At 51.8% G+C, this 27783-nt stretch overlaps 4 protein-coding genes and 1 long non-coding RNA gene across 11 annotated transcripts in view; 3 read left to right on the top strand and 2 right to left on the bottom strand.

Moving 5' to 3' along the window:
- Positions 1-473: 473 nt before the first annotated feature.
- On the bottom strand, positions 474-8914 carry LOC122380264. Of its 3 annotated transcripts, none has more exons than XM_043363283.1 (10): positions 8671-8914; positions 5930-6321; positions 5029-5172; positions 4700-4801; positions 4333-4436; positions 3086-4085; positions 2678-2829; positions 2185-2407; positions 1397-1522; positions 474-1014 (listed from the first exon to the last, which is right to left on the bottom strand). In XM_043363283.1, exons 2-10 carry the CDS (start codon positions 6288-6290, stop codon positions 836-838), a joined length of 2391 nt encoding a protein of 796 aa, XP_043219218.1. In that variant the 5' UTR covers positions 6291-6321; positions 8671-8914; the 3' UTR covers positions 474-835. The 3 variants fall into 3 exon arrangements, 2 of the variants coding, with proteins under 2 accessions (XP_043219218.1, XP_043219219.1); XM_043363284.1 differs by having other exon boundaries at positions 5661-6321; positions 8671-8870; XR_006256309.1 differs by having other exon boundaries at positions 875-1014; positions 1397-1512; positions 8671-8870.
- A 355-nt stretch (positions 8915-9269) lies between these two features.
- Positions 9270-11530, top strand: LOC122380263. Its single transcript, XR_006256308.1, has 2 exons — positions 9270-10035; positions 10991-11530. It is a non-coding gene; the product is annotated as an uncharacterized LOC122380263 (long non-coding RNA).
- Positions 11531-13779: 2249 nt separating this feature from the next.
- LOC122380262 (dnaJ homolog subfamily C member 24-like) lies at positions 13780-15362 on the bottom strand. Of its 2 annotated transcripts, none has more exons than XM_043363282.1 (2): positions 15256-15362; positions 13780-14899 (listed from the first exon to the last, which is right to left on the bottom strand). In XM_043363282.1, the coding sequence occupies exons 1-2, from the start codon at positions 15357-15359 to the stop codon at positions 14419-14421; spliced, it is 585 nt and encodes a 194-aa protein (XP_043219217.1). In that variant the 5' UTR covers positions 15360-15362; the 3' UTR covers positions 13780-14418. The 2 variants fall into 2 exon arrangements, with proteins under 2 accessions (XP_043219217.1, XP_043219216.1); XM_043363281.1 differs by having other exon boundaries at positions 15232-15361.
- Positions 15363-15411: 49 nt separating this feature from the next.
- On the top strand, positions 15412-20594 carry LOC122380261 (cyclin-dependent kinase 11B-like). 4 transcript variants are annotated; one of them, XM_043363277.1, is made up of 3 exons: positions 15412-15802; positions 17202-17313; positions 17419-20594. In XM_043363277.1, exon 3 carries the CDS (start codon positions 17539-17541, stop codon positions 19918-19920), a length of 2382 nt encoding a protein of 793 aa, XP_043219212.1. In that variant the 5' UTR covers positions 15412-15802; positions 17202-17313; positions 17419-17538; the 3' UTR covers positions 19921-20594. The 4 variants fall into 4 exon arrangements, with proteins under 4 accessions (XP_043219212.1, XP_043219211.1, XP_043219214.1 ...); XM_043363276.1 differs by lacking the exon at positions 17202-17313 and having other exon boundaries at positions 15495-15802; XM_043363279.1 differs by lacking the exon at positions 17202-17313 and having other exon boundaries at positions 15658-15802; positions 17423-20594.
- A 439-nt stretch (positions 20595-21033) lies between these two features.
- LOC122380291 (unconventional myosin-X-like) overlaps positions 21034-27783 on the top strand; it is a 115438-nt gene continuing 108688 nt past the window's right edge. The window contains exon 1 of the mRNA XM_043363337.1: positions 21034-21230. Coding sequence (XP_043219272.1) covers positions 21206-21230 — 25 coding nt within the window. The 5' untranslated portion in view covers positions 21034-21205. The remainder of the gene's footprint in view (positions 21231-27783) is intronic.

Below are 27783 nucleotides of genomic sequence, written 5' to 3'. Positions count from 1 at the left end.
CAAAAGAGTTCCTCGAGCAGCTCCAAGCGAAGACGCGTCGGTCGTTGACGACTTTAACTGATTGATTATGCCCCACTCCCTACAATATTTTTGCGAACTTTCAGCTTCAAAATCGTCTAGAATATGGATCGTCGTGCTGCTTTTAAAGGGATTTCCATGGCAATTGATTTCGCGTTTATGCTTTTAGGTTCCTTGTTCAGAATTTAACGCTTCTATATATTAATCTTCTTGCTCGCAATTCATTCAGATACATATAACCAAGGAGGGTCATGTGTACCATGACAATTAATGAAACAGATTACCCTGACTGGGAACAGATTTGATTGGTTAGGACCTTACTGGCCCAGATGGTGCATTTATGAATAGCCAGCGTCTAAACACACGTCAGGTGTGATATTTCACAGATCAGCTCGCAGAAACATCGGAGGTGTCAGGTGACTAATCTGTTCTCTGGCATTGGTGAACGGAGGAAATTGAATTAATAAGGTCTTGTATTCCTCGGCTTTGGTACAAACACGCACTATTGCACGACATGGATGGCACAAAGGCACATATGATGATACAAAGTCACGGCCTATAGAATAACTTACAATGATCCAAAAATTCATACAGTATACTTCTTGGGCATGTTCGGTGTTCACTGTGCATTATATTCTACAATGCCAATGGGGGCAATTATGGCTCAAGACAGCCTCAAACCACCCTACTTTGAACAAGTCACCAGCGGTTCCACTACCAGTCGCTTGTCCACGGAGTCCATGGGCCAACTTTTCAGAAGCTGTTGGATGAGATCACGTGTCCACGAGGTCAGCCCCTTATTAGCTGTTGGAGGATGTCACGTGTCCACCGAGTCAGCCCTCCGGTAGCTGTTGGAGGAGATCTCGGCGGGCGCGCTGCGGCAGCCCCGGCGACCCCAGCCGCTGGCCAGGAAACCCAGCAGCGCTGCGGCGATCAGGAGACCGCCGGTCATGTAGAACGGCTCGTCGTAGCTGTTGGTTCGCTCGGCCACAAATCCTGGTGGTCACAGTTGGAGGGGCGGTCATCAGAGAGTGAGCGGTTGTAGACTGAGGAGCGGTCACAAGTGTGGACACGATCATAAATGGACTGGCAAGATGTGCATTGTGCAGGTCAGTTAGGTCAAGGGTCGGACACAGTCAAATTAGTGAGTGCGGGTCGTCATATATGGATACCAGCGACAGGCAGGGACCACACTGCTGAAGAAGGCTGGTAATGTTAAATGTATGACGCAGGACGGTTGTCAGTCAAGGTGTTACTTCCGCCACATTGAATGAATGAGCAGTACCAGCAAACCTAAGCACAAGTCAGCAAACACCCATTCCTCGTCATCGGCTTCCCCATCCGCAGACCATACAACCATTGGAGTCGGACCACATACCTGCCAGAGGCGTGCCCAGCACAGCGGCCACTCCTCTGAAGAGCAGCGTCAGACCGAAGGCGTTCGTTAGCCGTGCCAGGCCGACCATTTCCACCAGTACCAGGGAGGAGAGCGTGCTGTTGGCCGCTGCAGCAGCGAACGGCCGGTCAGTGGTTACGTACGATCACACACGGTCCCCTTTTGCACACTCACGGTCACGACAAGCGGCCACCGTCCGGACACAGGCGGTTACCGTCTGGTCACCCTCCAGTCATACACATGACATAACACCGTCAGCGGTTTTGAAAGCGTGGTAAATACAATAATTAGAAACGTTTTTTACTCATTTAATTCGGTTTTTACACATAGCCAAACAAAGTATAACTTTCCATCAAGTCCCAAACTGATACGGGAGGAGAGAGTGACGATGGGCGGCATAGTCATTCTTTGTCGCTCACAATCCCTCAGCTCATCACACAAAACAGCCCATAGACGGACGGATTTGGTCCGGATCCATTTTAGAGCCCGAAATGGGTCATTAATCCCGTCTCACAGCAGGATGCGGGGCAGTCGTCTGTCTAGTCTGGTCTCTCTCTCGCTCTCTCTCGCTCTCTCTCGCTCTCTCTCTCCCTCTCTCTCCCTCTCTCTCCCTCTCCCTCTCCCTCTCCCTCTCCCTCTCTCTCCCTCTATCTATCTATCTATGTATCTCCCTCTCTCCTTTAGAAACGAAGTAGTCTCACTGTGGAAACGACGTGAGCTTGTGGCGTTCTCATCAGAGACCCTATAGTATAAACCACTAACATTATCACCTGAGAGCAGACCGAAGACGGCCGTGACCACCGCGTAGGTCGAGTACGTCTCGCAGAGTGGGATGAGCAGCGCCACTAGGCCGGAGCCCAGCATGGAGACGTTGTTGAGGAACAGCACGTCCATGTGCTGCATGTCGCTGAGCACGCCGACCGCCAGCCGACCCACCGTGTTCGAGATGCCCATGACCGCCACCAGCATCGAGGCGTGCGGCGGGCTGACTTTCTGTATGGTGAGAAGGGCATATTCAGATGGATCTATTCGCTTCATCTATTCGCTCATTCGTGCATGCATATGCGAATTGCATTCACTTTATTCCTTCCTTCCTTCCTTCCTTCCTTCCTTCCTTCCTTCCTTCCTTCCTTCCTTCCTTCCTTCCTTCATTCATTCATTCATTCATTCATTCATTCATTCATTCATTCATTCATACATTCATTCATGCTTAGGTGCACGAAAGCAGACATTCATGCACGCTGCTTAGGTGAGTAAACTTACATGCTGTACAGCTTCGTCCAGTATGTAGACGATTGGCACGAAGTATCCCAGCATGCTGAAGGAGTAGCCGATGCAGGTGAGCAGGAACGGCGTCTCCTTCAGCAGTGAGACGTTCAGCATCTCCTTCAGCACGGCAAACGAGTCTCCGGCGGCTGTCGGTGGAGGTGAAGAACTATCAGCAACAGAAAAATGGCAGAACCTGGGGCTAACAAACTGCTGATGCCAGAACCTGCAGATAATAATTATAGTTTTAAAAGGAAACTGAATGAGCGCAGTAAACCAATTATCACCGTTAAAGCCATCCGAGCCCCAGTTTCATTTAGCCTCACTATAAATGCATGGTGCATTCTCCCGGTTCACGAACACAAACTGAACGAAATCCGCAGCCGACCAATGACCATTTCTCACCTCGGTCAGACGGCGTGGCTTCTCCGACCGGCACGGTGTCAGCGCTGCCCACTGAGGTCAGGGCGAGCCTCCGCTGCACGTCAGTGTCAGCGGCGGGTGGCAGACTGGAGGGACTGACTAGAGCTCCTGTGGGAGTGACTGCGACCCGCGCCACCGTCCGAACTCTCCCCGAGAAGAACACATCTGCCCTCTGCAGGGGACGGAGATGAGAGGGGACTGGGCCCCGACCGGCTGCTGGTGTGTAAGGGGTGTGGGACTGGTTACAGGGCGTGGAGACGGCCAGACGGGGAGAGAGCAGGTCAGAGAGCAGGTCAGAGAGGGGCCGGAGGTGACCGGAGACGGGACGGGACTGACCGGAGATGGGTCGATGGTGACCGGAGACGGGCCGGAGGTGACCGGAGACGGGACGGGACTCGCTGGGAGCGCCGGGACGGAGGTGGGATGATCGGTCACCCAGGGAGCGGAGCAGATGGGAACGGGAGGCGGCCAGCGTCTCACGGTGGAGAGGCTCGTCTGGGAGCGGACCGACCGGGTCGATATGCCGTCCCGTAACGACCGACTCGGCTGACTGCTGGGAGCACGGGGCGCCCTCACTGAGCGTGTCGCCGGTGGAGCTGGCGCTCTGTATTACCACCTCGGGGAACAGGAACACTGCCGGAGGGGGAGCAGCCGCCGGAGGACCGACCACCTCCATGTCCCCTGCGTTAGACGGTACCGCTGGTGAGGCCATCTTCACATAACTGCCGGTGTTGGTAGCCAGGAAGGTGTCGTCGGGAGAGGCGGGTCCAGCCTTCCGACGGCCGTCCGCTGTGATGGGGAGCGGTTCTATCGCCCCGGTCAGGGAGCGGCGGTGTTCTCCCGTTCCGGAGTTCTGTTCGCTGTCTGGCCCAGTGCTGGTCTCAGGCTGGCGGCCCGGTGTCGGGGACGGCGGCACAGGACAGCAGCAGGGCCGACAGGGCTCGGAATCCGACTGCGGCTCCGCCATAACGCCGCCCATCAGCTGAAATGAAACACAGCAAATTGAGGGTTACTCGATAATACTAGGGAATCACAATACATTTACGTCCTAGATCATTCAAATGTGTATCGGATTTTATAAAATGAAAGCTGAAGATTATATCACTTGATCAGCTAAAAGTTGCTATTACTTCGGATATATCGTCGGCACAAAATACAAAAAAGTGTGCTTGCGCTAATGATTTTAATCCCACCGAGCCCCGTCTCGCCGTTGAATGACTGTAACTCACGGCTCCGGTGAGGAGGAGGGCGGCAGTGGCCAGCTGGGCGCCCTTCCAACCGGACACGTCTAAAAGGTACTGCGTCAGCGGGGCCAGACAGAAGGTGCCCACACCTGTGAGGAACAAGGCAGGAAACGTGGGACATAAACTGATCACCACTAGTCACCCACTATGAGAATGGAACATTTTTATTAGTTAGTGGAGCATTCAGTGACTTAGAAGGTCGCTTCTTGCGTTATGTGCAAGTATACCTATGCACTATTTATCAACTCATTTACAAATTAGATAAGAGTTTCATAAATTTACTCGATCGCTACGTTATTCCTTATCTGTAAGCGTGGTTCTCGGCCAGATGCGGAGGCGGTTGCATAGGTACCCGAGCCACAGACGACTATGCCGGTGGCCAGTGCCCGATTCGTGTCGAAATGAATGCTAACGGCGACCACCGAGGGCAGGTACATCATTCCAAGTCCGAGACCTGTGAATACGCAGGGAATAACCAATATCGCATCACACAATTCAAACATGAACTGTTTGGTCTTCATGACTTTTTTCTAAGCAATACGGCAAAGTTAAATGATGAACATATTTTTTTTTTGCAAAATGATCATTCATCAAGCCCAGCATTCGGGTTCACTAGCATGGCTCACACAATTTGATGTCGGATCTCTTTGTCCTCCAAAAATGAGCATGTCCCGTTCTTACCTCCAAGGATGCCGTACATGACGATAAAGAGGCCGATTTCGGAGGCCGATGCGCTGAGGCTGAAGGCCACTGATGACATCAGACTGCCGGCAATCACCACCTGGCGACAACCGAGCTTGTTCACCAGCGCGCTGACCAGCGGACCTGCCGGAGAGAGAGGGAGAGGGAGAGCGAGAGAGAGAGAGAGAGAGAGAGAGAGAGAGAGAGAGAGAGAGAGAGAGAGAGAGAGTGTAACGCACGTCGTGAGTTGTTCTTAGTTTACTTAGACGTTTAGTTATAGGTAGGAGACGCATAATATTTCCAGCAAATTTTAAGAAAACATCAAAGATTTAGTTCAATCCAAAATATTATTCGTGACATGTATGAACATGCATACTGCATGCTGCATAGGCATATAAAAATACGTTAATTTGGGCGTTGTTGACGACTGACTGACGCCTTTCCGACGTGGAGACTGCAACGCCGCCGAGTTACCTGCACGGAGCGATGGTAGGCTGTGCCGCAGGGCTCAGCTGTCCGGCGGCACAGCCTACCCATCAAGGTATTTTTACGGGGATGTGGAATACGCCGAGGGCAGTTCAATGTCAGCCGGCGCATAGGATCAGGGTAGTTATAAGTTATTCAATATTCACCTCCTTCTCTTCTATGCAGCTAGGTAAATATTTTCTTTTAATATAAATGGTGTTTCAGCAGTTATGATTATTTGTTGTTTCTGCGTAGTGCGTTTTAAAAATACAATACAATACAAAATAATTAACTCGACTTCCACGATCCACATCCCAGAGCAGAGCACTGGATCCATCTGCTCCCAGTCGCGGGAGGTCCCTGCTCTCCGACACGGGAGACGTGTTCCCTATCACGGGAGACCTCCTCTCCCCGTCACGGGAGCCCCCTCCCTCACCGACGATCAGCTGGCCGCCGCAGAGGACGCTACCCGCCCAGGACGTGTCAGCGATGGAGGCTCCGATCCGATCGGCCAGCTCCGGCAGCAGCACGCCAAAGCAGCTGGCCACGCCGTCCGATAGGAAGCTCAGCCAGAAACAGGCGACCACCACCAGCCACGGACGGCAACGACCGCCGGCGCAGCTGTCGCAGCATGGAGCGCAGCTGCTGCAGCTGCCGCAGCACTTAGCACAGCTGTTGCACCCGGGGCTGCACTGCCCGCAGCCGCTATTACAGCAGCAGTAGCCGGCGGTACGGGGAGAAGCGTGTCCAATCTCTTCACTGTCGATATGGTCCGCGGCGTCGTGGAGATCGGACATTTTCCCGCCAGCTAAAGAAACCAGGTAGGCACTGAAATGACCGGTATTTTTTGTTATAAATATACAGTTACGCGAAGTTATTTGTCTCATTAAACTTATAAATTAACACGAATTTCACTAACCTCATTATGCCTAAAGCTAATTAAATGTATGCATTGATTGGCGAGGTATTCTCAGATCAGACATACCTGGGGCATTCCACGATAGATCGTACCACTTTTTTCCAATTTGACACCCTTATCTCTCGGAATTTGACGAGAATTGGTCTCAGGGGTAATCAGGGGCTCTGAATCCACCTGTAACAATTTCAGGCTTATCAGATAAGTATTTTTTGAGTTATGGTGTATAACATTTTTTGGATCTTGCTTTGCAGCGCTAAGTTTGGCGGGCTGTAACTCTAAGACGGATTATTCAAATGCAAAATGTTATGTAACATTGAACTTGCAATGGAACAGAGATTAATGTGTATTTTTGAAATTTCAAAAAATACGCTATTTTTGATATATGACATATCGAGTTTTCTTTCATTTGTATTTTTTGGACTTTGGGACCAATTTTTTTTTGAATTTTTATTTCTTTAAAAAAATATGTGGCTCATTGTTAAGAAGTATGCCAAAAATTAGGAAGGTGTTCTTTCTATAAATGTATTTATTTTACGTCACGATAACGGTTTCGAATAGTGATTTCGGGAGGGAGCTTATAAATGGCGTGGTAAAGCTGCCTAGTGACATCACGGGTTACTGAAATTTCAATTTAAGTCTGAGTCATCTGAAAAAGTGAAAAGAGGGTTCATCCAACCCTCTTTCCTATCAGCGCGAGGGTGAAAAAGGCTGTTTGGTTCTGACTTAGATTTGGACGCCCACGCCAATGACCATAGCTGTCCGAGATGAAAGTTACAGGACGCATACATGGTGTCCTCCAGAGGTCTCACAACTTGTATATCTGGGAATTTTTCAAGGTTACATGAGGTCAGGTCGGTCACGTGACACCACTGTTATAAATCAATGGGAAAATATAAAAACTGTTATTTTGGCGCCGAGAATGATCTAAAACTATCCCACGAACATGGTATCGTGATTTCATGCACTCCTTGCAAAGTCCAATGCTTTACTTTTGCATTGTTAACCTTGCGTGACGTCATTTATGACGTCACTAGGGTCGTACGAGTTTTTCGTCAATAACTCCTGATCAAATGGAGCTAGAGAGTCGGGAAAGCCACCAATGGACTCGGGAAGACCTTCCGAATCGAATGATATGCCATATGATACCCTTTGCCCAGCTTCGTGACCTGAGGGGTCTGACCTGACCTTGACCCGAGGTCAACTACTTAAGTTGACCTCACCCTAGCAAAAAGTATACCATTCGATGCACCTGAGCTAGGCGAACACAATGATGCCAAAATCGCGGCTCTGCGGCCATTTTTGCGAAGTTGTTTCCTAAAAACTGAACCCGTAACTTCAGTCACAAGACCTGACCTCAGACGCTACCGGTTGACCTGAGACCTTAAAATCGGGTACCAATCGCTGCGACTTGTAACGGCACACACGCTCGTTTTTTCCGCGAGGCTCTAGCTCTATTAGAAGCGAAACGGCGTGCTGGGGTCGTATCAAGTATCAACCCCTCCGAAACCCATTTTGTTTGCGAGAAAATGAGGAACTTATAGAAAGAACACCTTTCTAATTTTTTGCATGTTGATTTGCAATGACATGAAGTTTATTTTGAAAAAATAAAAATGTGAAAAATTTTGGTCCCAAAAGTCATTAAAGGCGAATGAAAAAAGATTAAGGTTTTTGCTCAACAATTGAATTTTTTTTTTGAAATTTTTAAATAGTAATATTAATTTTTGATTCATCGCAAGCTTAGTGTTGTTTACTTTTTGTTGGTTGCTTAACCCGTTCTTGAGTTATAGGCCATCAAACTCACCGTTACATACCGAAGTTAAAAAAATGTAATGCAATATAACTCAAAAAGTTTTGATCTGAGAAGTCTGATATTTTGCCAGGCGTCTTTGGGGCCTATGATTACCCCAGGGACCGATTTTCATTAAAATCTGAGAGATGAGGGTGACGGGCCTGGTACGATCTATCGTGGAATGCCCCACCTACCGATCGTCCAAATTTGTTGTGGCTTGGAACGGTCGGCAAAATAGTAGATGCACGATGAGCACTGACCTTGGTTAACCGTATCTGTAAGTGGCGTTTCTTTTTTACGCTTAAGCTTAGGCAAATTGAATAAGGCTCAGAGGTCAAAGGTCATTGGGTTAGCGCAAATAAACCATTTTGGTCGGAGATATGCAATTTACGTAAATCAACGGTGAACGGCCACATTTTTTTGCACTTATAAAACTCGCAAATTTAGTAAGCTGCCAAAAGATCCTTACCTGAAGCTTTTCCGACATCCGGTACTGACTGTCTGCTCCCACTGGATAATTCCATCGGTCTGAGCTTATAACACCGGCATCACCGTCTACCACCGATCACTACCGCTTCATATACCCGAGGCGGTCAGAACACATCACTCGAGCCCGCGTGCCAGCCGCGGCGGCGGGGCGCACATCCCGACTGACGCGCGACTCTTCCAGCGAGGACTGACCCGACCCGGTCAAGGTCAGCCGCCCCACAGCAGTAGTGGGTCAATCTGTCAGCTGTCAGCTGAGTGGGGCTGGAGGCTGTCGGTCTTTTCAAGTTAGCAGATCGTCTGAATTCTAAAATATCGGGCGGAAGTAATTGTTGTATCCTACATGTGGATACAACAGTTACTAATAAGACGATGACTCGTAGCGTAGGACGATGAATAAGCATTCCCGTAACGAAATAAAAGAGGAAGAGCACCACAGACTCATAAAAATAGCAATTGTGCCTATAGTTACATGAGAAGCGCTCATGCCTCATGAAAATAATGCCAAAGTTGTAAAATTTGCAACCAACGAAGCTTAGCGTAAGGGCTAAACCCGAAGAAGCACGTGTCATGGGACTTGCTTTTGCATTTTAAAAAAGAAAATCAAAAATGGTTGCGAGGCTAAAAAGTTATTTGCGTGGGTTAAATGAGGGTTATAATTTACGTATTTAATTTTAATAACTGACAGTGAATAAAATATGCATATAAACGTAAAACGAACGAGCGCTACGCATTATCCGCTCGAAGATATGTTCATTTAGTTCTACTTGCGAACACACAAAGTGCGATGACTTTTGTTAGTAGCTGAAATTTATGGGCGTTTTTCAAGTCTTATGTGGAGGTTTGACCTTACTTCTCTTCGGATTCAACGCTTGCAGTGGATTGAAAATTTGTCGGTGTGGAAGAAAGGCCACCGGCTCTCAGCGTTCGTCGGAGATTACCGTCTGTAGTGATAAACCTTATCGATCCATGAACGAATGAATCCCAGCACTTCTTTTCCAGCGGGGATATATACTCCCCCGTTTCGAACAATTAGAAGATCGAAATCCAAACCTACTAAGGGAGCTTCATCCTCCAAACCGTATAGATCTCAATCAACTAATGAAAACAGGTTGTACAGACAAATCTTGGATTGGAAACGCGCTGATGTAAGAACGATCTCAAGGACATCACAAGCAATCAGCACAAATCCAAACGACCTCATCAAGCAAATGCGAAGTCTCACTATCAAGGCGTCTGAATCTGCGAAAGACTGTAGGACTCAGGAGAGGGAAAAGACGCCGAAGAAAAGGACGCGTTTTGTTATAACGGATTTAAGCTCCAACAATCTTGCGAGACATGACGAAAAGTAAGTAGGTAAAAAGGCCTTAAAAAGTCAACTTGAAAATGTGACCTTTTGCAAGGGTTAAGGTTACATTATCTAAGCTAAGGTTATAACTAGGTTGAATTTTTCAAATAATCCATCGTACATTATGAGCAAAGGTCAATTCTTATCTTACTTGTGATAAAAATCATGTTCATGGAAACTTAACCTATAAACAGCATACAGTTATGACCTGACCAAAAGTACTTAATTATGTTGCATATCGATCGATTCGTATATTGCTGGGCACGCTGAACGGTCGTCTCATTTGCTCGTATTGTGAGATTTATAAGGTGAGGCCTTTTTATCGCTTTAGCATGTCTATGAAAAATAATGACCGGAAAACTGGCGGCAGCCTTTTGTGACCTCACACGACCTTTCAATTGACCACTGACAATCAAGGATCAGCTGCACCCTGTCAATTGCAAATCCGAAAATATCTTGCGATTTTGGCACGTTCGTTCTAAACAGGAGGCCTTTGTAATTTCTCCCGTTGCTTTATAACAGTGGGGTCACCGCGCGGTCATAAATCTGACCTGACCTGGGTCACAAAACTAAAACCCAAGATAAACGAAGTGTTGACGTACTTTGAACACCCAATTTGAAGCTCCTCAGAAAAGCTACCTGATTGATGCCGTCGCTAGAAATGTGTTTTAGAGATAAGGCTTACCTATGAACATGATCTGGTGCCCGACGATTAAAACCTGACTGATTAAAATTTCAATACGGGATGCAAAGCTGATGTGGCATAGGTATAAAGTTACATACTCAAAGTTTAGCGGTACTGCGTGACGCCTTTTTCTGCCATAAGGAATAACTAGAGAATGTGGTTGAAAATGCCCCCTCCCCCATCAGAATGAAGGGATCAAAGCTCCTCCACCGGTGCAGTCAAGGGGGTTGTCTGCCAGTACTAACGGTCGTTCCTCTCCAATCGGTGCAGGTTTTTCCGACCGCTGACCGGGCGGGAGAAGCAGCGTCGGATCTCCGTCTGGGTGCAGAACGTCGAGCACCAGCGGCTGGCGGCGCCCGACTCCACGGAGGCCGTCACGTGCGACACTCCAAGCACAGAGACCACCGGTCGGCTGTCTGCCTCGCTGGTCAGCCAGCACGGCTCCTCGGCGGCCACACCGACCCAGCACCAGCACCACCAGCACCAGCACCAGCGGACGGCGCCGGCACACCGACACCAGCACCACCACGGCCCCGGTCCCGCCAAACGGCCTCATGTTTGACCGGGTGAGGCTAGCACACTGAGCCTTCCCATGGAGCCTGCCCCTGCCGGGGTTCTCTGAATCAACGGCGAAAGGATTGAACGCACAGTCGGCGACGAATGACCGAACGACACGATGGTGACAACGACAATGAGGAGTAATTGCTCAGAAGGCGGCACCACGCCGCAAACGAAATGTGGTACAGCGAACCTCTAAGATGCGACTCGTATGTGACCCAAACATGATCAATAAACGAGCAAAAAACGATATTCGTTATTTTTTATCGCTCCTCATCCATCAATCAACATGTATCAACTTCCGTCTACCAGCCCCCTTTCTAGCCTCCATTTGACGGGCCGTCATGGAGGGTCGATACAGGTCAAATTTTGACCTGTATCGACCCTCCATCTGACCTATCTAACCTGTGCTGGCCTTCCGTCTGACCTGTACCGCCCCTCCATCTGGCCTTTACTGTATTGTATTGTATTGTATTGACAATTAAAACACTCTCCATATTAAAATGGCTATTCTGAGTGTCGCGTCTGAGTTAAAAGGGGAAAACGAGTTAAAATGCACCCAAATCACAGCACTCAGTAAACATATCGAACCATTCACTCATCCCTAAATACGTAAAAACCACTCGGAAACAGAGCGTTTAAAACTTCCCATAGAGAGGCTCCTAAAATCATGGGGCAGGCGATTATATAACTGGGCGATGCTGTAGAGCAGACGGCGCCTCCCTGCTTCGGTCCTCACGCGTGGGAGAGCCAGATCAGTGTCCCGCCTTGTCGAGCGTGAGCGCAGGGAAGAGTTGGTCAGGATTTGGGAGGATATAGTCTCCGGCTCCCCAGTGCAGCGTATTTTGTGAAGGAAATTGAGTGAGTGGATTTCGAACAGCTGACGGGCGGTGGGCCAACCCAGTTCCTCTCGCACGTCCGATATGTGGTCAAATTTTCTTCGGCCAGACACAACGCGCAGCGCAAAATTGATGACTTTTTGGAGACGTTGTATGTTTTTGTCCGAGCCGTTTCCGTAGACCGAGAGACAATAACGGACGTGCGAGAGGACCAAGGCGCTGACCACAGTAGGCAGGAGTTCACTAGGGATGTGGTGACGCACGTGGGACAGCCCGATGAGAATACCGTTGCATTTTTGGACGAGGGCCGATACGTGAGCGTCCCAGGTGAGGTGCTTGTCGAAAACCACGCCAAGGTTCCTCACCGTAGGGCCCTCACGGATCGTGTCCTCACGGAACCGAATCGAGATGGGATCCAAGCCACGGCAATTTTGACGAGAGCCAAACATGATGAGTTCAGTTTTGTTAGTGTTAACTTTCAAACCGTTGGTATGAAACCAGGCGTCAAATGAGTCCAAAATTTGTTCCAAAGTTGCAATGAGATGAGGGAGGGAGTCTTTTTTGCCAGATAGTAAGATTTGAGTATCGTCAGCGTACTGCACCACGTGCGCCCCAGGGGCGTAGAGGGGGAGGTCATTGGCAAATATTTGGAACAGGAGCGGACCGAGCGAAGATCCTTGGAACACGCCGATAGGATTGGGTAGAGGATCGGAGAGGACTCGATTTCCTCGCCCGTCAGCTGTGCAAACAGATTGGGTATGGCCACGGAGGTAAGAAGAAAACCAGGTCAGATCGATATAATATGTTTGAAGTTTGGACAGAAGCTTTGTGTGGTCGATCACGTCAAAGCATTTGGAGAGATCGAGGAGACAGAGGAGAGTGAGTTCCTGTCGGTCGGTGGCAGAGAGGATGTGATCGGATACGGTGGCGAGCGCGGTTTCTGTGGAGAGACAAGAGCGGAAACCGTGCTGGGATGAGGAAAACAGATGGTTGCCAGACATGTAGGTGTACAGCTGCTGCTGAGCAACTTTTTCTACAAGTTTGGCAAAGGCAGGAACAATGGAGATAGGTCGATAGTTGGATGGATCAGTAGGATCACCGGCTTTGTGGATGGGGTAGACGATGGAGTGCTTCCAGGATGCGGGAAATTCACAAGTTGTGAGACAGGTGTTGACGAAGTAAAGGAGGATGTGACTGATGGAATCGAAACAGAGGCGAAGGATCCGGATGCTGACACCGTCGGAGCCGGAGGAGGAGGAGTTTTTCATGGAAAAAAGGATGTATCGGAGGGACTGAAGGGAAATAGGTTTTAAGGAAAAGGCACAGGCACCTACCCTAGGTAGCCTGCAGGGAAGGGGGATAGGCTCCCCCCTGTCCCGGACCTCAGCCGCGACGCGAGGGCCGACCCCCACAAAAAAGCTGTTAAGTTCGTTGGGGGTGGCCTCAGGCACGATACGCTGACCCTCCATCTGACCTGTGCTGACCATCCCTCTGACCTTTACTCCATCTGACCTAAGCCCGTCCATTTGACATGACCTTAGATGACTCATCCAATTTGTCAGTCGCCATACTCGCTGCATTCCAAAGCGACCCGTGGCTCAGCTACAATCAGTGGTCTAACCGTCTGAGTCAAATAAATGACTCGATAAGTAGGGCAATAAATACCATAAATAGCATGTATTTTATCACAACATCGGGTCAAAATTGCACACAAGGGCCAACCTTTGGTAAGCTGGCCGATCGCTGTATGCCAACATTCGACATCGCTCCTGGCCGTAAGGACAAACCCTAGCGCCACCCTGCGGTCGGTTCCCGAACAATAGTTCATCCGCCTGCCGCAAGAGGCGCTGTGCGTCAGCGGAAGAGATCACAGAGACCCGAGAAGGGACGGAGCGGTCATCCTCCGCAGAATGGCGCTCACTATTCGAGCACTGATCAACGGAGGCAGCGTGATCACTACTGGGGTTCGCCCCATCGTCCACTATACACTCTTCGAGTTCCATGTCACTGACAGCGGCAGCTGGTGAGGCCAGCGGGGCCTGCTCTGCCCGGCTGGTATCACTAGCGAAGCGAGACCCACACTCTGACTCCTCCGGCGAGAACAGTGCCGGCGAGGTGACATCACACCGATTCGCAGTCGGTCGGACGGGGGTGTGCTCAGCTCGGTACAGCTCCCCCGCGTCAGGGGCACTGGCGGAAGACGCCCGGCCTCCGGGTGTACTCCGCCCGGACGAGAAGAAGCTAGTGATTGTCTTCTGGCGACTACGCTCCCAGGGGGCCAGCAGCGACGGCCGGCGGCCACTACTGCCCTGTGATGCCATCAGGGGACACCAGCACTCTGATAGTGAGCGAGCACGAGTCGCATTGAACGAGCAGCGCGCCGGGAGTCAGCTGCTCGCGGGGCAGCACGAACCCGTCACCGCAGCGACAGTCGCGCCAATAGGCGTCCAGATCCTCCCGCCAGTCGAGCTCGGAGAGCTGCAGCTCGTCCTCAACAGCGACAGAAGAGAGACGCGCTGCGGTCGCGCTCCGGTCGTATGCGGCACGTGCGGCCGGGTCACTGAGGACCCGCCAGGCGCGCTGAACGCGCTGGAACTGCTCCCCACCGCCGCCGCCGCTGCCGCCGCCCTGCTTGTCTGGGTGGGTGGCCCGCGCCAGGCTCTGGTAACACGCCTTCAGCTCCGCGTAGTCCGCGTCCGAACGAGCGCCGAGAATGCCGTACAGGTCTTCTGCTTGCGGGTCAGTCATAGATGAAACTCGTGGAGCCAAAGCACCATGTAGTCTGAAAAGTGAAAAAGGATACCTAGGTAACAATATTGTCAATATAGGGGGATTGTGCTCTGAAAGTGATGACATACGAAATAGGGTAGAATATCAAAGCGTCCCAATCGCGGTTAAAAATACTTAACATCCGAAGCATGTGCATTGTGCATCACATAGGTAACTAATCCCTACGCTATACACGTCAGTGGAAATTGCGAACAAGTTTTCAATCTTTTCTTCCTCATCTTGGTTTGCATTGGCGTCGCCAGTCGGGAAGCAGTGGCAATGCACCCTGGTCAAGCCACGGTCAAAATATATGTTCTTTCATAAAATATCCAGAAAAAAACGAACCTGCAAATGCAATATAGATCATACCTGTCCCACATCACCCACACCACTCGAAGTATATCGACGTTGACATATGACAAGTCAGCACACCACTCGGAATCATTTTGGACTCCAAGCCCACAGCAGCGCATGCCAAGCGCATGCCGCAGTTACTGACAAACTCGAACGTCGATTGTGATGCGTGATTTTTGATGATGTCAAAGGTACATAGCCAAAAGATGAGAGTTTGAAATTTTTACTGCATAGTATGACGTGACATAGACAATATCTTTAAAGTTCGACAAATATCTGATTTAGCAGAAAGTGTGTCTCTTTAAAGATTATGGATTAAATTGTTTTTTTTAATTTAAATACTTTCCAAATGCTTTCCAAAATGAAAACTGATGACGTTTTGTCAGTTCTTGTTTGTATATTTTATCCCAAACCTTGCCGACTGCGCCACTTCAAGCGCGTGACCGGCAGCCTCGGAACGTTTCGCTGATATTAAGCATTCATTTGATGTAATTTTCGGTAATTTTTAAGGGTAAAATTGCGATAAGCCGACAGGCATCCTGCATAACTTTCATCGTGACAGGTATGTATAGAGTTCACTATTTGAATTAACTTGTAATTGTCTAGCTTTCATGATTTTTGAAAAAAAGAAGATTTTGAAGTTAATTCTGGTCCAAACTCATTAATAATTTTTTAGAATACGTCTTAAGCTTTTCAGTACTTATATCAGAGTCAGATAGGCCTACATTATCTCAGACAACCTAGTCATTTTTGGTTTTGACAAATAGAATCATGTTCAATTGTGGTATAGGTACCCCAACTGTTTGCATGATACTTTGCGGCCCACACACGGCTCAAGTTGACAAATGATTATTACTGCCTGATTCAGATTGCCCATGCCATATGGGTTGTGGCATTGTGCTGAAAGTTTGTGGAGTTGTGTCATGTGTGCCGTGCTGGTATGCGTAATTGTTAATTGTAGACCATGATGGTTGCTGAATTGTACTCAGTTGGGGAAACTACGAGGCGAAGATCCAAAAATGGATCGGTCAATAAATAAACTTTTGATGACCATATATGGGCATAAATAAATGCAGCCCTTGCTACTAAGGGTTAAAAATGGTATAACGTGCCGGTACTTGTGGTATCGCCTCCACTTATCGCAAACAAAAAGCTTCCATTTTCCACTAGGAATCAACGCGATTTGATTAAATACGGCGAATTCACTCGAAAATGGCGATAGGAAAACAGCTTTTCTGCAGGTTCTGGGTGTCACAATCAGCTGGCCATTCAATAAATGGATCCAGTACTTTCTGTTCAATAAATATCATCATCATCATCATGTCAGAAGTGCAGCTTCTTATTCTTTTGTACTTTTTTAGGTTTTGCCTGGTGCAGGCTGGTGGGATTTAAAGTCTGGTTGGTGTATGCTGGTGCAGCTTTTCCAGTGTGACAATTTGACAGTGTTACCGTGCTTAGCAGTCTGTCTAAGGATGTGGCAGCTCAATTGCTTATTGGGTTTCTTTTTAATGGAATGTGATTTTTAGAATATGCTTGTAGCAGAAGCTGCTCAATTTTTTTCTTTTCCACTTGCATTCAATGTCCAAAATATAAGCTGTCTCATATTTAAATCTGATGTAAGTCAGCATTCTATGCTGGAGCCAGTGTCTGCACAGATTTGTTTGATATGAATTGAATCACATGCTCCTTAATTTTTATAGTCTGAGTCTGTCTGAGATGATCACGCTGGTGTATCATGCATCACACTTTGCACATTGTGCATCATTTTGCTCCATAATATTCACAATTTGTAGGACATTTGTGCATATTATGATGATATCCCTGAGTCACATGTAACCAAATTTAAATGCATTTTATTTTTAGTTTACTCATTACAGTAAAGATGGAATGTTTGGTTATTGTATTTTCCCCTCTATTAGCCCTGTTGAAAAACATTAAATATACCTAACAATGTGCTGCAGGCGGAGCTGCGAGAGCCTCGTGACAGTCGTGGATCTCATCGTGACCCAAGCCCACGATCTGACGTCTCGTGAAAGAGACCGTGATCAGCATCGCGCCGACCGCATAGAAAATGTGAATTTTTAACTTCTGCTTTTCAACTTGTGATACAGCACTTATTTTCACTGTAGCCTGGTGATAAAACCAACCAAAACTAACCTGTTCTTTGTGTCTTTTCAGACAGACCTGATAAGTGGGTGTGATCCGGATCGAGTGGTGCAGTTCTGAACAGACGAGTCGCCTCTACGTGGATCACCGGGCTCCGTCCGTGTGTCGACAGCGCCCTCCGCCTCTGCCGCCATGTCTGACGGCAGCGAGGACGGCGAGATCTCTGAGACGCGCGAGTTCCTTGTCGACGACGACTCGCTCGACATTAAGCCCCCGCAGAACCAGGCCGGCAGCAAGCACAAGTCACGCTCCAAGCACTCCTCGGACCACAAACGCCGCGACAAGCACAAGCACAGACGCCATGAGAGTCGCGAGAGGCGCCGCCAGCGGCGTGAACACCGCGATCGCGAGCGACGTGAGCAGCGGGACGCTCGCCGAGAGGCGGCTGAGTCTCACCGGCCGCCGGTGGACCCGTACCGCGCCCACCCGGACGACTTCCGACTACCGTCGGCGGCACACCGGCCGCCCGCCGACCCGTACGACGCGCACGAGCCGCCGCGACCGTCCCGCTCCCGCGACAGACGCGACCGGGACGGCCGCCGCGAGCGGCGAGCCGAGCGCGAGGCGCTGCAGGCCGAGCTGCGAGAGCCTCGTGATAGCCGTGGATCTCATCGTGACCCGAGCCACGACCTGACGTCTCGCGAAAGAGACCGTGATCGGCACCGTGCCGACCGACAGGAGCGAGGGGAGAGACAGGAGCGAGTCGAGAGGCTGCATGAGCGACCGGAGAGACAGGAGCGATTGGATCGGCCGGAGAGGCAGGAGCGCCCCGAGCGGCGCGACCCGCCGACGGAGGTCGACCTCCGCAGCGAGCGGCTGCTGCAGGCAGTGCGCGTCTCCGAGAAACAGAAGGAGATGTCGAAACGCGAGCTGGAAGCCCGCCGGCAGCGGAGGGAGTTGGAACGAATCCGTCAGCGGGAGGAGCGTGACATCGAGGCGAAGCGCGAGCGGGAGAGGGAGCATGGAGACGACCGGGAGGAGAGCAGGAGGAAGCGACAGCGCGCCGCTGAGACCAGGGAGGAATCCAAGGACCGGGAGGCGGAGCGTCCCCCGCGGGAAGGGCGCGAATCCCGATCACAGAAAGAGCGACCGCGGGAGGAGTCTGAGCAGGAGTCATCCGAAGAAGAAGTTGAGGAAGAGGAGGAGGACGCCGAGGAGAGCGAGGACTCGTCCTCCTCGTCGGAGGAGTCAGACGATGAGGAGGGTGAGCGTGAGGAGGGCGAGGAGGAGGACGGAGCAGCGTCCCGCTCGCCGACGCCGACCGGCCGCTGGCGCCAGATGAGCCGCTCTTCACCGGAGGCGGCCTCTCCGCGCCGCGCCGGCTCCCCGGAGGCCAGCCCGGGCCGCTCGCCGCCGCCGGAGCCGCTGACACCCTCTCCGCCCGTGTCGCCGGTGGTGACGAAGGAGGTGCTGCCGCCCTACCTGCCGGCCATCCAGGGCTGCAGGAACGTCGAGGAGTTCAACTGCCTGAACCGCATCGAGGAGGGCACCTACGGCGTGGTGTACCGAGCCATCGACAAGCGCACCAAGGAGATTGTGGCGCTGAAGCGACTCAAGATGGAGAATGAGAAGGAGGGCTTCCCCATCACGTCTCTGAGAGAGATCAACACGCTGCTGAAGGCGCAGCACGAGAACATCGTCACCGTACGCGAGATCGTGGTCGGCAGCAACATGGACAAGATCTACATCGTCATGGACTACGTAGAACACGACCTCAAGAGCCTGATGCAGACGATGAAGTCAAAGAAGCAGTCGTTTACCACGGGCGAGGTCAAGTGCCTGTTGATCCAGATGCTGCGCGCTGTGCGCCACCTTCACGACAACTGGATCCTGCACCGTGACCTGAAGACATCCAACCTTCTCCTCTCCCACAAGGGTATCCTGAAGGTGGGCGACTTTGGACTGGCGCGCGAGTACGGCTCGCCGCTGAAGCAGTACACGCCGATCGTGGTGACTTTGTGGTACCGTGCGCCGGAGCTGCTGCTCGGCTGCAAGGAGTATTCGTGCCCCATCGATATGTGGTCGGTGGGCTGCATCTTCGCCGAGCTGGTCCGCATGGAGCCCATGTTCCCGGGCAAGTCGGAGGCCGATCAGATCAATAGGATATTCAAGGAGCTCGGCACGCCTAATGAGAAGATCTGGCCGGGGTACTCGGAGCTGCCGGCCATCAAGAAGATGACGTTTTCCGAGTACCCGTACAACCAGCTGGCCAACCATCTGGCGGGCGCGTGCACAGAGAAAGGCGTCTCACTGATGAACAAGCTGCTCACTTACGACCCCAAGCGGCGCCTGACTGCCGACGAGGCGCTGGCTCACAGCTACTTTGACGAACAGCCGCGTCCCATCGAGCCGGGCATGTTCCCCACGTGGCCGGCAAAGTCCGAGATGGGTCACAAAAAGACCACATCGTCCAGCCCCAAGCCTCCGTCCGGCAGGAAAAACCTCGGTGATGACGACATGGGTTTCCAAATAGGCGCGGCGGCCGGTGCCGGCGGATTTAGTCTAAAGTTCTGAGTGTCTATGAGCGTGTCGTGATGTCGGACAATCAGACTGTCGATTTTTCGACCGGATCGTGCAGTGTGCGTGCTCAGAAGCGCTGGAACGTGAGGTGTAATGACGGAATGTGTCTTAGCGCCGGAATGGTGTGTCGATGCGGGAATGTGTGTGGTGAGACTGATACCGGTTGAATGAGCGAATCGGGTGTGCTGGAGAGTTTTGTGCCACGATAGAAACATCGAACCACCCGTGGTTGGTGGTGCGTTTGGGTGAATAGGTGCACGATGTGTTTGCGCCTCTGTTGGCTCAGAGTTAGAACCGATTACAAATGCTGCGTACCTGATGCATACATCGTGTCTCATGCGTCAGCGGTCGCCATGAAAGTCCAAAAAGCTGTTTTGGATATCCGAAATGACGTCGTTTTAGAGACGTTATGTATTGTTTTACCGATGATGTTTGGCAGCACTGTGCAGTTTCTGTACAGTGTTGAGCGCGGCAGAGGATGCTGTGCTTCCGTGCCCAGTTCTGTGTCCAGGCGTGAATTGTCATTTGTGCTTTCACGAGTCGGAATGGGGAACATTACACAGCTGTGACTGTGTAGGTCTGAAGCTGTATGCTCGGTTGCGATCTCTGAGCAGTTGGTTGTCATCACCCATCGGACGTGATGTCAATAAAGACCCGCACGTCGTTTATCTCGTTTTTGATAAGCATTGTGACTTTTTCCGAGGAGCCGAAAGGAAAATGATTTTTTTTCTGCAGTGGAATTGGAATGGTCTCTGAATTCTGATTCCTTCATTTCATGCAACAGCTCAGTCATTCGGCTATTTATTCATTCATTCATTCATTTTATGAGCATAACAGCAGCCTCTTGAACGGGCAATAGCGTGCAGGATTTTTCTCAGACAAGTTCGAGATTCTTTCAGGTCATCCCGAGGTCAATGCGCACACCGCGCCCCCACATGTTCAAGTAGTAGCTCCACCATAGATTTCTAGATGGCGCGCTAATCGTCACCGCCCGTTCTCTGGGGGCCGTGACGTCAGCAAAGTGAGCTATTGATTTGCCCGGTAGATGTCTCTAGCGTCGCGGCGCCGGCCGACGCCATCAGCTGACGGCGGCGTCAGTCGGCGAGCGGAAGCGAGGTCGGGTGGGTGCCACGGCCGCGGGTTTCGCCACTGTGTGCTCCCTGTGCTCCATTGTGCTCTGGTGACCGTCGTGTGCGCGGTGTGACGCCGAACGGTGGTGTTCCGTGATCGGATATGCTCAGCTGACCACTTACGCTGGGATTAGAAGAACGTTATCAGCATGGAGTCGGTGTTCGGTGGGCACGGTAAGTTGAGACCGTAAAACATGGCTTCATTTTGTGTTCTATGCTAACTTTACAGTGCACCGCTCTCACTGCATGCCACTGTAAATGTTCCAGTGAGTTTCGTATGTTGTGAAACGCTCCGGTTTCAGATTACGGGTTGAGCAAAAAGAGCATACTGCGGTCTGTGGGGAGACCAGAAATGCTTTAGACGAGTCATGCCCCATTCACAAAAAAATCAGTCATCTTTCGTACGTGCAGGTGTTCTATTGTATCAGCTTATCATATGCCGTCATATTCCCATACCATTGCATTTCGATCACCGATCACTCCAATGCCCGGCGTTTGACACGACTTCGAGTTTCGACCTTCACGCTGCTCCAGCCTCCAGCCCGTATGCGTCCCTCTGCTCATCTGAGCTCCTCCCCCCGCCCCCCCCCCCACGTCACTCCCGGCATGTTTTGGCCGTCGTCACCCCTCTCCGGACCCGGCGGCCCTTTGTGCTCTGGCGCGTGTGTGCGCTCTGCGAATGAATCAGTGCGGGCGCTAATGCAGCTCCCCGTACGTGACGGGGGTGCTGAGTGCCCTCAGCGCTCCTCGACAGTCCTTTACGGCGGCCGCCCCGCCCCGTGCGCCGTCCCAGCTGTCAACAACCCGCCCCACTCGGCAACAACCCGCCCAGTCACCTTCGCACTCGCTACTCCTCCCCTCTGCTCCTTCTCATCTTGGCTCTTCCCCGCCTTGCATCTCCGAGCCCGACCTCTTATCTCTGGCACTCCGTGCTGGACTGCACGCCGTTTGGTGCCTTGCTATGTCATGCCGTTGCCCTTGCCGTGTTTAGTTATGCCTTGCCGTGTCATGCCTTGCCGCTCCGTGCCGTGCCGTGCCTTACCGTGCCTTGTCGTACCGTACCGCGCCTTGCTGTGCCTTTCAATGTGTTTCGACTCTGCAGTTGAACCCTGACGGGCCACTGAGGCAGTGAGGTGTTTTTGTTCGCGCCTGGCGTAAATACCAGCGGCGCTATACCTACGTCAGAGGGTGGGGTTAGCTGCGGCGAGCCGGACCAGCGGTCTTTGTTGAGCCGCATTGTGCTGTCCGTGACTGCCGCGCTGGTGCCGGCAGACCGTGTTTTACCTGGAGGTCACGTGGCTGACCGCTTGGAGGATGGCAATGTGCCACGTGACTGGTGGATGGTTCGGTGGGGATGGGTATGGCGAAGGCATCTGTCGAGGGATGTTTTCCAGTCAATGTTTCCAGCAAGGCCGCTGTCAGCGTTGTTATGGCCCACCATCTACCAACGCCGTGTCCGCTATATGACAATGGGCCATCATAGCGCCGGGAAGCATCTCTTTACTGGCCGAAACGGCCCATTGGCTCTGCCACCCCATCACGGCTCCATGCTGGGAAATGAACCGGCGTGACCTTATCGGCCTACAATGTCACCAGCTGTCCGTATAGCAGACACAGGGACTGTTCGTTCAGCCTGCCGGGCGAATAGCTGTCTGAGACAGGGTCTTTTGACCTTCCGCGTGAATATGTCACCCGCCATGCCTCAACAGACTCCGATGTCTGTTCTCGGTCGGAGGACGCGGATCTGTTCGTAGTATGGATTATGGAAGCACGTTGGGCTGGTGGATATTCGGCGGGCCGGAAATGTCAAAGTTGGAGCGGTGTCGTCAGTTACCCACTACTGGTTTGACGGGTGTGTTCGGACAGCGGATCGTGGACGATCCGAGGGGAATGGCCGCGCGAGGGAGACGCTGTGGGCGGACAGCGTGGGTACGAAGCCATCTCCGCCCGTGGCTTGTGAAAAAAAATATTTGGGGAAACATGCGATTGATGTTTAGTCGGTCTCGGTCCTATGGCTTGTGCAAGTTGTTGAGGGAGCAGCCAAAGTGTCTCCTCAGCGTAATGCTAGTGTGACCGGTAATTCAGTCGACTTATCGACGAACTAATACTAAGAAGACTGACCTCCAGCGATCTGTTACAAGTGTCAGCCCAGCAAGCACTTCTTAGCAGTCCTGTCTGCCGGTCACCGCCGTCAGCAAAAAGTGACCTTCAGCTGCCCACCTACCGCTCCTCTCACTCTTACTTCCTGTCCTCCCCCCCTCTTCCCTTTGGCCCCGACAGCTGGCTGCCTGCCTTCAGAACGCACATGCGTCTCTAGCCGTAAGCTGACCCGGGCGACTTTCTGTAATGAGCCTGCTAAACATGCCCCGAGGGTATCGTTCGATTCTCCGGGCGGTATGGCTATTGACGAGGACGGTTGGGATCGTTAGCCCCGGAGATGTTCATTAGTTACAATTAACCGCAGTGCTCCCGCGGTGCTGCTGTTAGCCACAGTCATTAGCGGCTCGTTGCTTTGGCTTGGAAACATCCCCTGGGGGCATCGCCGGGAATCGACACCGTTTCCCTTCCCTTCTCTCCACTGTGTTTCATTACCTCCCCTATCACTGCCTCTTTACAGGTGCGTCGTACGTTTTCTAATTTTCTCTCTCCATTTTCCCTCCGTCTCACGACTGTCCCATTTCACCCTTGCCTCTCTATATCTCTCAATGTCTCCAGCTCCGCCCTTTGCCCTCGGCTGCGCCAGCGCCGGTGTCTGGTGTGCCGACGTGCGCTGGATTTATCTGTTCGGTAATGGTCAGTTACTGGCCTGGCGGCGGCCGTCCCACTCTCCTTGGGCCGTACCGGGCCGGGTCGGCGAGGCTACCACACCTGCCGGAGGCCGCGGCGAGCGTACGGGGCTCGAGACGGCGAGGAGAGGGGAGGGGAGGTGCGCTTCCTGCCGGGAGCGTGCTACCCGAGGAATGGGGAGGGTGGCGTGGGGAGGGGCTTAGGGCAATGGCCCGTGCAACGAGCGACTCGGAATGTGAGATGGTGTGTGTCGTACTGCGAGCGGAGTGGCAAGGGACTGAGTTTCGTGCAATGCTTTCGCATTTTGTTTTATTTGGGGTTCATTTAGGTGCATGTTTACATGTTATAGTGTATAGAGGACCTTTGTTCCTCCTTTTTCTGTCTTATCATTGTTCAGTACCTATTCAGTATTCATGTTCATTGTGCGGTGACGAGCATTTATGCCTTCGCTTTATCGTCACCGTGAAGATTTGACATTTTTATCACGATAACCTTGATCCAGTTTTATTTATGCGACGACTTCTGAAACTGAAGCCTCTTCCATTCGCGGCATCTGTCTAAGCTGTAAATCTTCACACGGAAAGTTTTCCCATCTCATTTGGTCTTCGCTGCGTTAAGCTGGCAGCTGCGGCGGCTGGGGGATGTTTGTTGTTCCGGCGCCGGGAGGGTAAAAACTAAAAACCGGCCGCCGGAAACGGGCCTCTACACCGGCGGCAGCCGATTCTGAACGATCCTCCGCTCCTGTCACTAAGCAAAGGGACTCACGTGTCTCTAGCTTCTCTATATTTTGGAGGTAACACTGAATCCGTGGTGAATGATATAACATTTATAGTGATCGGCTCTCATTTTGTTTCTTTTCGTTCGATTAGTCAGCGGCTAACGCCCACCATTGCGTTGATTATGAGGTCACGCGACACGCAATGGCTTGTGTGACGTCACTAACACAATGTATGGCATCTTTCGTGTGTGTTATAACGTAACTGGCACACATTATGACATCAACGGCACACATTATGACATCACGGTCCCCTGTCACGCTGTTTTGATAGTGCACGTCTAAAGGACGTTTGTCACCCTAATGCCAGTCCGCGCTCCTGCGAAGCAAGCTTTGAAAGTATCTGTAGTGTCACCCGTCACCAAAGCCAAGAAGCCCAGTAGCACGGCCCGTCTCTTTGCCCGAGGAGCAGCGGCTTGGCTTACTAAGCTGAGTCCGCCCGGCGGCTGTGGCGGCGCGATGGGACGATTACGGTGGACAAAGGCCGACGTCGCTACGATACTACAGCCAGACAATGGCGGATGGTAAACTTAGCCCTGCTGCGGAGCTAATTCTCCGGTCACTGCCCTGGTCCCACCTCGATCAGCGACGGGCTAAGATGCCAGGGAAAGACCATACGTGTGTGCCGTTGGTAGTTATGTGGTAAGCAAGCTTGTATTTGGCTAATGCTGTTTTGGTTAGCAGAATGCCACTGCCGTACTGAAGACTTCACCCCTCCCTTTCCCAACGCTCCCAGTCGCTCCTAGGCAGCCTAAACTGAAGTCTATCACTGGCACGTGGCCGGGCGGCGCTTCTGCCGGTCACGTGATCCCGTGCCGGCAGGTGACCGGCGGCTGGGGGGGGGGGGGAGGGGGCGGCAGGTGCTGGTCGTGCACCTGCCGGTCCGCTGGGACCCGTCTGCCCGTCTGCCTGTCTGTCGTCTGTCTGCCCGTCCCTGTCCTGCCCCAACCCGGCCCGGGGCGGACCCGTCCCACGGGACCGACCCGCCCGCCGATTAGGAGCTAACTGTCCGCCCCAGCGCGGACCCTTACACACGTCGCCAGGTGTTACGGTGGCCTCAGCTGCTGTGTAATGGCTTAATGGCCCGCCGGCCAACGGATCTCGCACGCCGTTTGGTCGTTTAGTACGCATGGAAACAGCTCGGCCCAAGAACATGTTGACGATTAGGGCGTGCACACCGCACAGTCGTCGGGCACAGTGAAATTGTTATTACTTGTTATCAATAACAAACCTCGACCTTAACGTGTCGCATGATACGTTGCACCTCTTCTGATGACCAATTATTATTTTTGACGCCCTTCATTCATATGGTGCTGCGATGCCTCACCAACATTTGTATAATTGTTAATTAATCAAAACTGATTATTGGTCTAGCGTACCGTTCGACATAGACAGGCTCATTAACCGACTACTTCGGTAGCTGCAGTGCTGGTGCGTAGCTCAAGTGTGTTCTTTGAGTGTGCTCACATTGCAATTTGCTGAGCCGAGCAGTGCCTTGTCTGGCTCGCCAGATATCGGCCACTTGCGTCTGTTGTGTCTGGTGTGAGGTCGACCGGCAAGTCACCGGTCAATGGCTGGTCGGTCGTGGTGACCTGACCTTTGGCTGTTGTGTCATCCCTTCCGAGTTCCGTGGACCACCCACCTGAATCGGGTGATTTGGCCTCTCCGGTTCCCAAAAGGCCTGTCGTATCGTATCAAAGTTTGGGATAGAACATCTTCATACATACCTATGTATTTCCAGTGTCCGCCAATGTTCTCATGCCGATGCCTATTACCTTTTCAGTCGTTCTCCTAACACATCTGCTCGTCCTCTTACCCCGCCTCATCAGCCCGTTTGCTCAGACATGTACTTACAAGCCGCTCTCTTACTCCAACATATTTACCCAGGTCTAGCTACATCCCGTACCCCGGCTGACCGCCCATTCCCTCCCGCGCCGGCCGGTCGTGCACTTACCGCACCATACCGACCACTTACCGTGCCGTCCGTGGCCGGGTCGTTTTCCGCGTTCGCACGACCAGCGCCTGACGTTGCATGCTACAGAATGCGCTCCGGTGCACGGACCGAGTGTGTGACCCGGCCCGGACCGGTAAATCCGGACTCGGCAGGGGATTTTCGGGGATTGGACCGAGCCCCAAGGACATGGAAGCTAACCCTTTCAGCATGGTTACAGCCGTATTTACACTTTCTTTTGATCGTAGTGAGTTGAATCATGAACATAGTGGCGTACCGATTCTGTGTTTATGACTCCATAATTCTAAAAAGGAATGCTATTCTGGGTCAGAATGTGTAGCTGTTTTGATTAATCAAACGCATTGTGCATGCTTCCACATTTCTTAAAACACTGTTGGATCAGCAGGATGTTCAGTTTAGCAGTAGTTAGCTAGTCATTAACGCTCCACGCTGGTGTCTTTTATCCGGGAAACGAGGCCCTGCGGCGGTTGTGGTGAAATGCAATGCCACGGGAAAGGATGGGTGCGCCCTCACATGAGGGACAGGACGCTCCTACCGAAAAGGATTGAACGTTCCCACGAAGTTCCCACAGAAAGGGACGAATGCATCCCCACAGCAAGGGACGGCGTGCTGCCCGGACCGAGGGACGGTATGATTTATACTTAGGAAGGGACGGCGTGTTCCCACGTGCATCCTTTAGCTGCAAGGTCGCAGCGTGACGCTGGCTCGGTCGACGACGGAGGTTACTGAGTCATCCCTGCCGCCGACTTTAAATTGCCGCTGCAGTGACGCCAAGTCACCACGGCCAGCATGACTCCATGCCATCACGGCCATACCACGCCTTTATGAATATAGCCGACCTGGCTGGCGTATCGAGCAGGAACCTCAGTCGGTGTGACACCGGGAAGTCTGGATAGTCCGCCACACACCACCTCCGGCGGGCGTCGGTGGCTTCCGGAGTGATACTGGACCGGATGGTAACCGGATGTTGCGGAGGTGGTGGTGTGGTAGTGTCGATGGGGACGGACTGGACAGGATGTGGGCTGATTCGTGGCAGGGGTGGATGCCCGGTGTTGTTGTTCATGGATTAGAGCTGGACTTAGCCTCCTGAGCCGTTGGCGCACTTGACCAGTGACCCCCAATTATTATCATCGCCTGAGGCGTCCTTTACGAGCCATAAACTATCAACCCAGCTCACTGAGTCCATACACTTG

Source organism: Amphibalanus amphitrite, unplaced genomic scaffold, assembly GCF_019059575.1.
Source record: "Amphibalanus amphitrite isolate SeventyFive unplaced genomic scaffold, NRLGWU_Aamphi_draft 000094F_arrow, whole genome shotgun sequence".
Taxonomy (NCBI): domain Eukaryota; kingdom Metazoa; phylum Arthropoda; class Thecostraca; order Balanomorpha; family Balanidae; genus Amphibalanus; species Amphibalanus amphitrite.
The sequence above is the reverse complement of the archived record's forward strand: the minus strand, read 5'-3'. Positions and strand labels throughout refer to the sequence as shown.

Excerpts from the sequence above, each read along its gene's own strand:
- LOC122380264 (XM_043363283.1), bottom strand. The coding sequence starts at position 6,290 with ATGTCCGATCTCCACGACGCCGCGGACCATATCGACAGTGAAGAGATT. Across the intron at positions 2,408-2,677 it reads TGGACGAAGCTGTACAGCAT|AAAGTCAGCCCGCCGCACGC; the intron begins GTAAGTTTACTC and ends CTCACCATACAG. Across the intron at positions 1,015-1,396 it reads GCTGGGCACGCCTCTGGCAG|GATTTGTGGCCGAGCGAACC; the intron begins GTATGTGGTCCG and ends TGTGACCACCAG.
- LOC122380262 (XM_043363281.1), bottom strand. The coding sequence starts at position 15,359 with ATGCGCTGCTGTGGGCTTGGAGTCCAAAATGATTCCGAGTGGTGTGCT. Across the intron at positions 14,900-15,231 it reads GATCTATATTGCATTTGCAG|ACTACATGGTGCTTTGGCTC; the intron begins GTTCGTTTTTTT and ends TTCACTTTTCAG.
- LOC122380261 (XM_043363277.1), top strand. The coding sequence starts at position 17,539 with ATGTCTGACGGCAGCGAGGACGGCGAGATCTCTGAGACGCGCGAGTTC.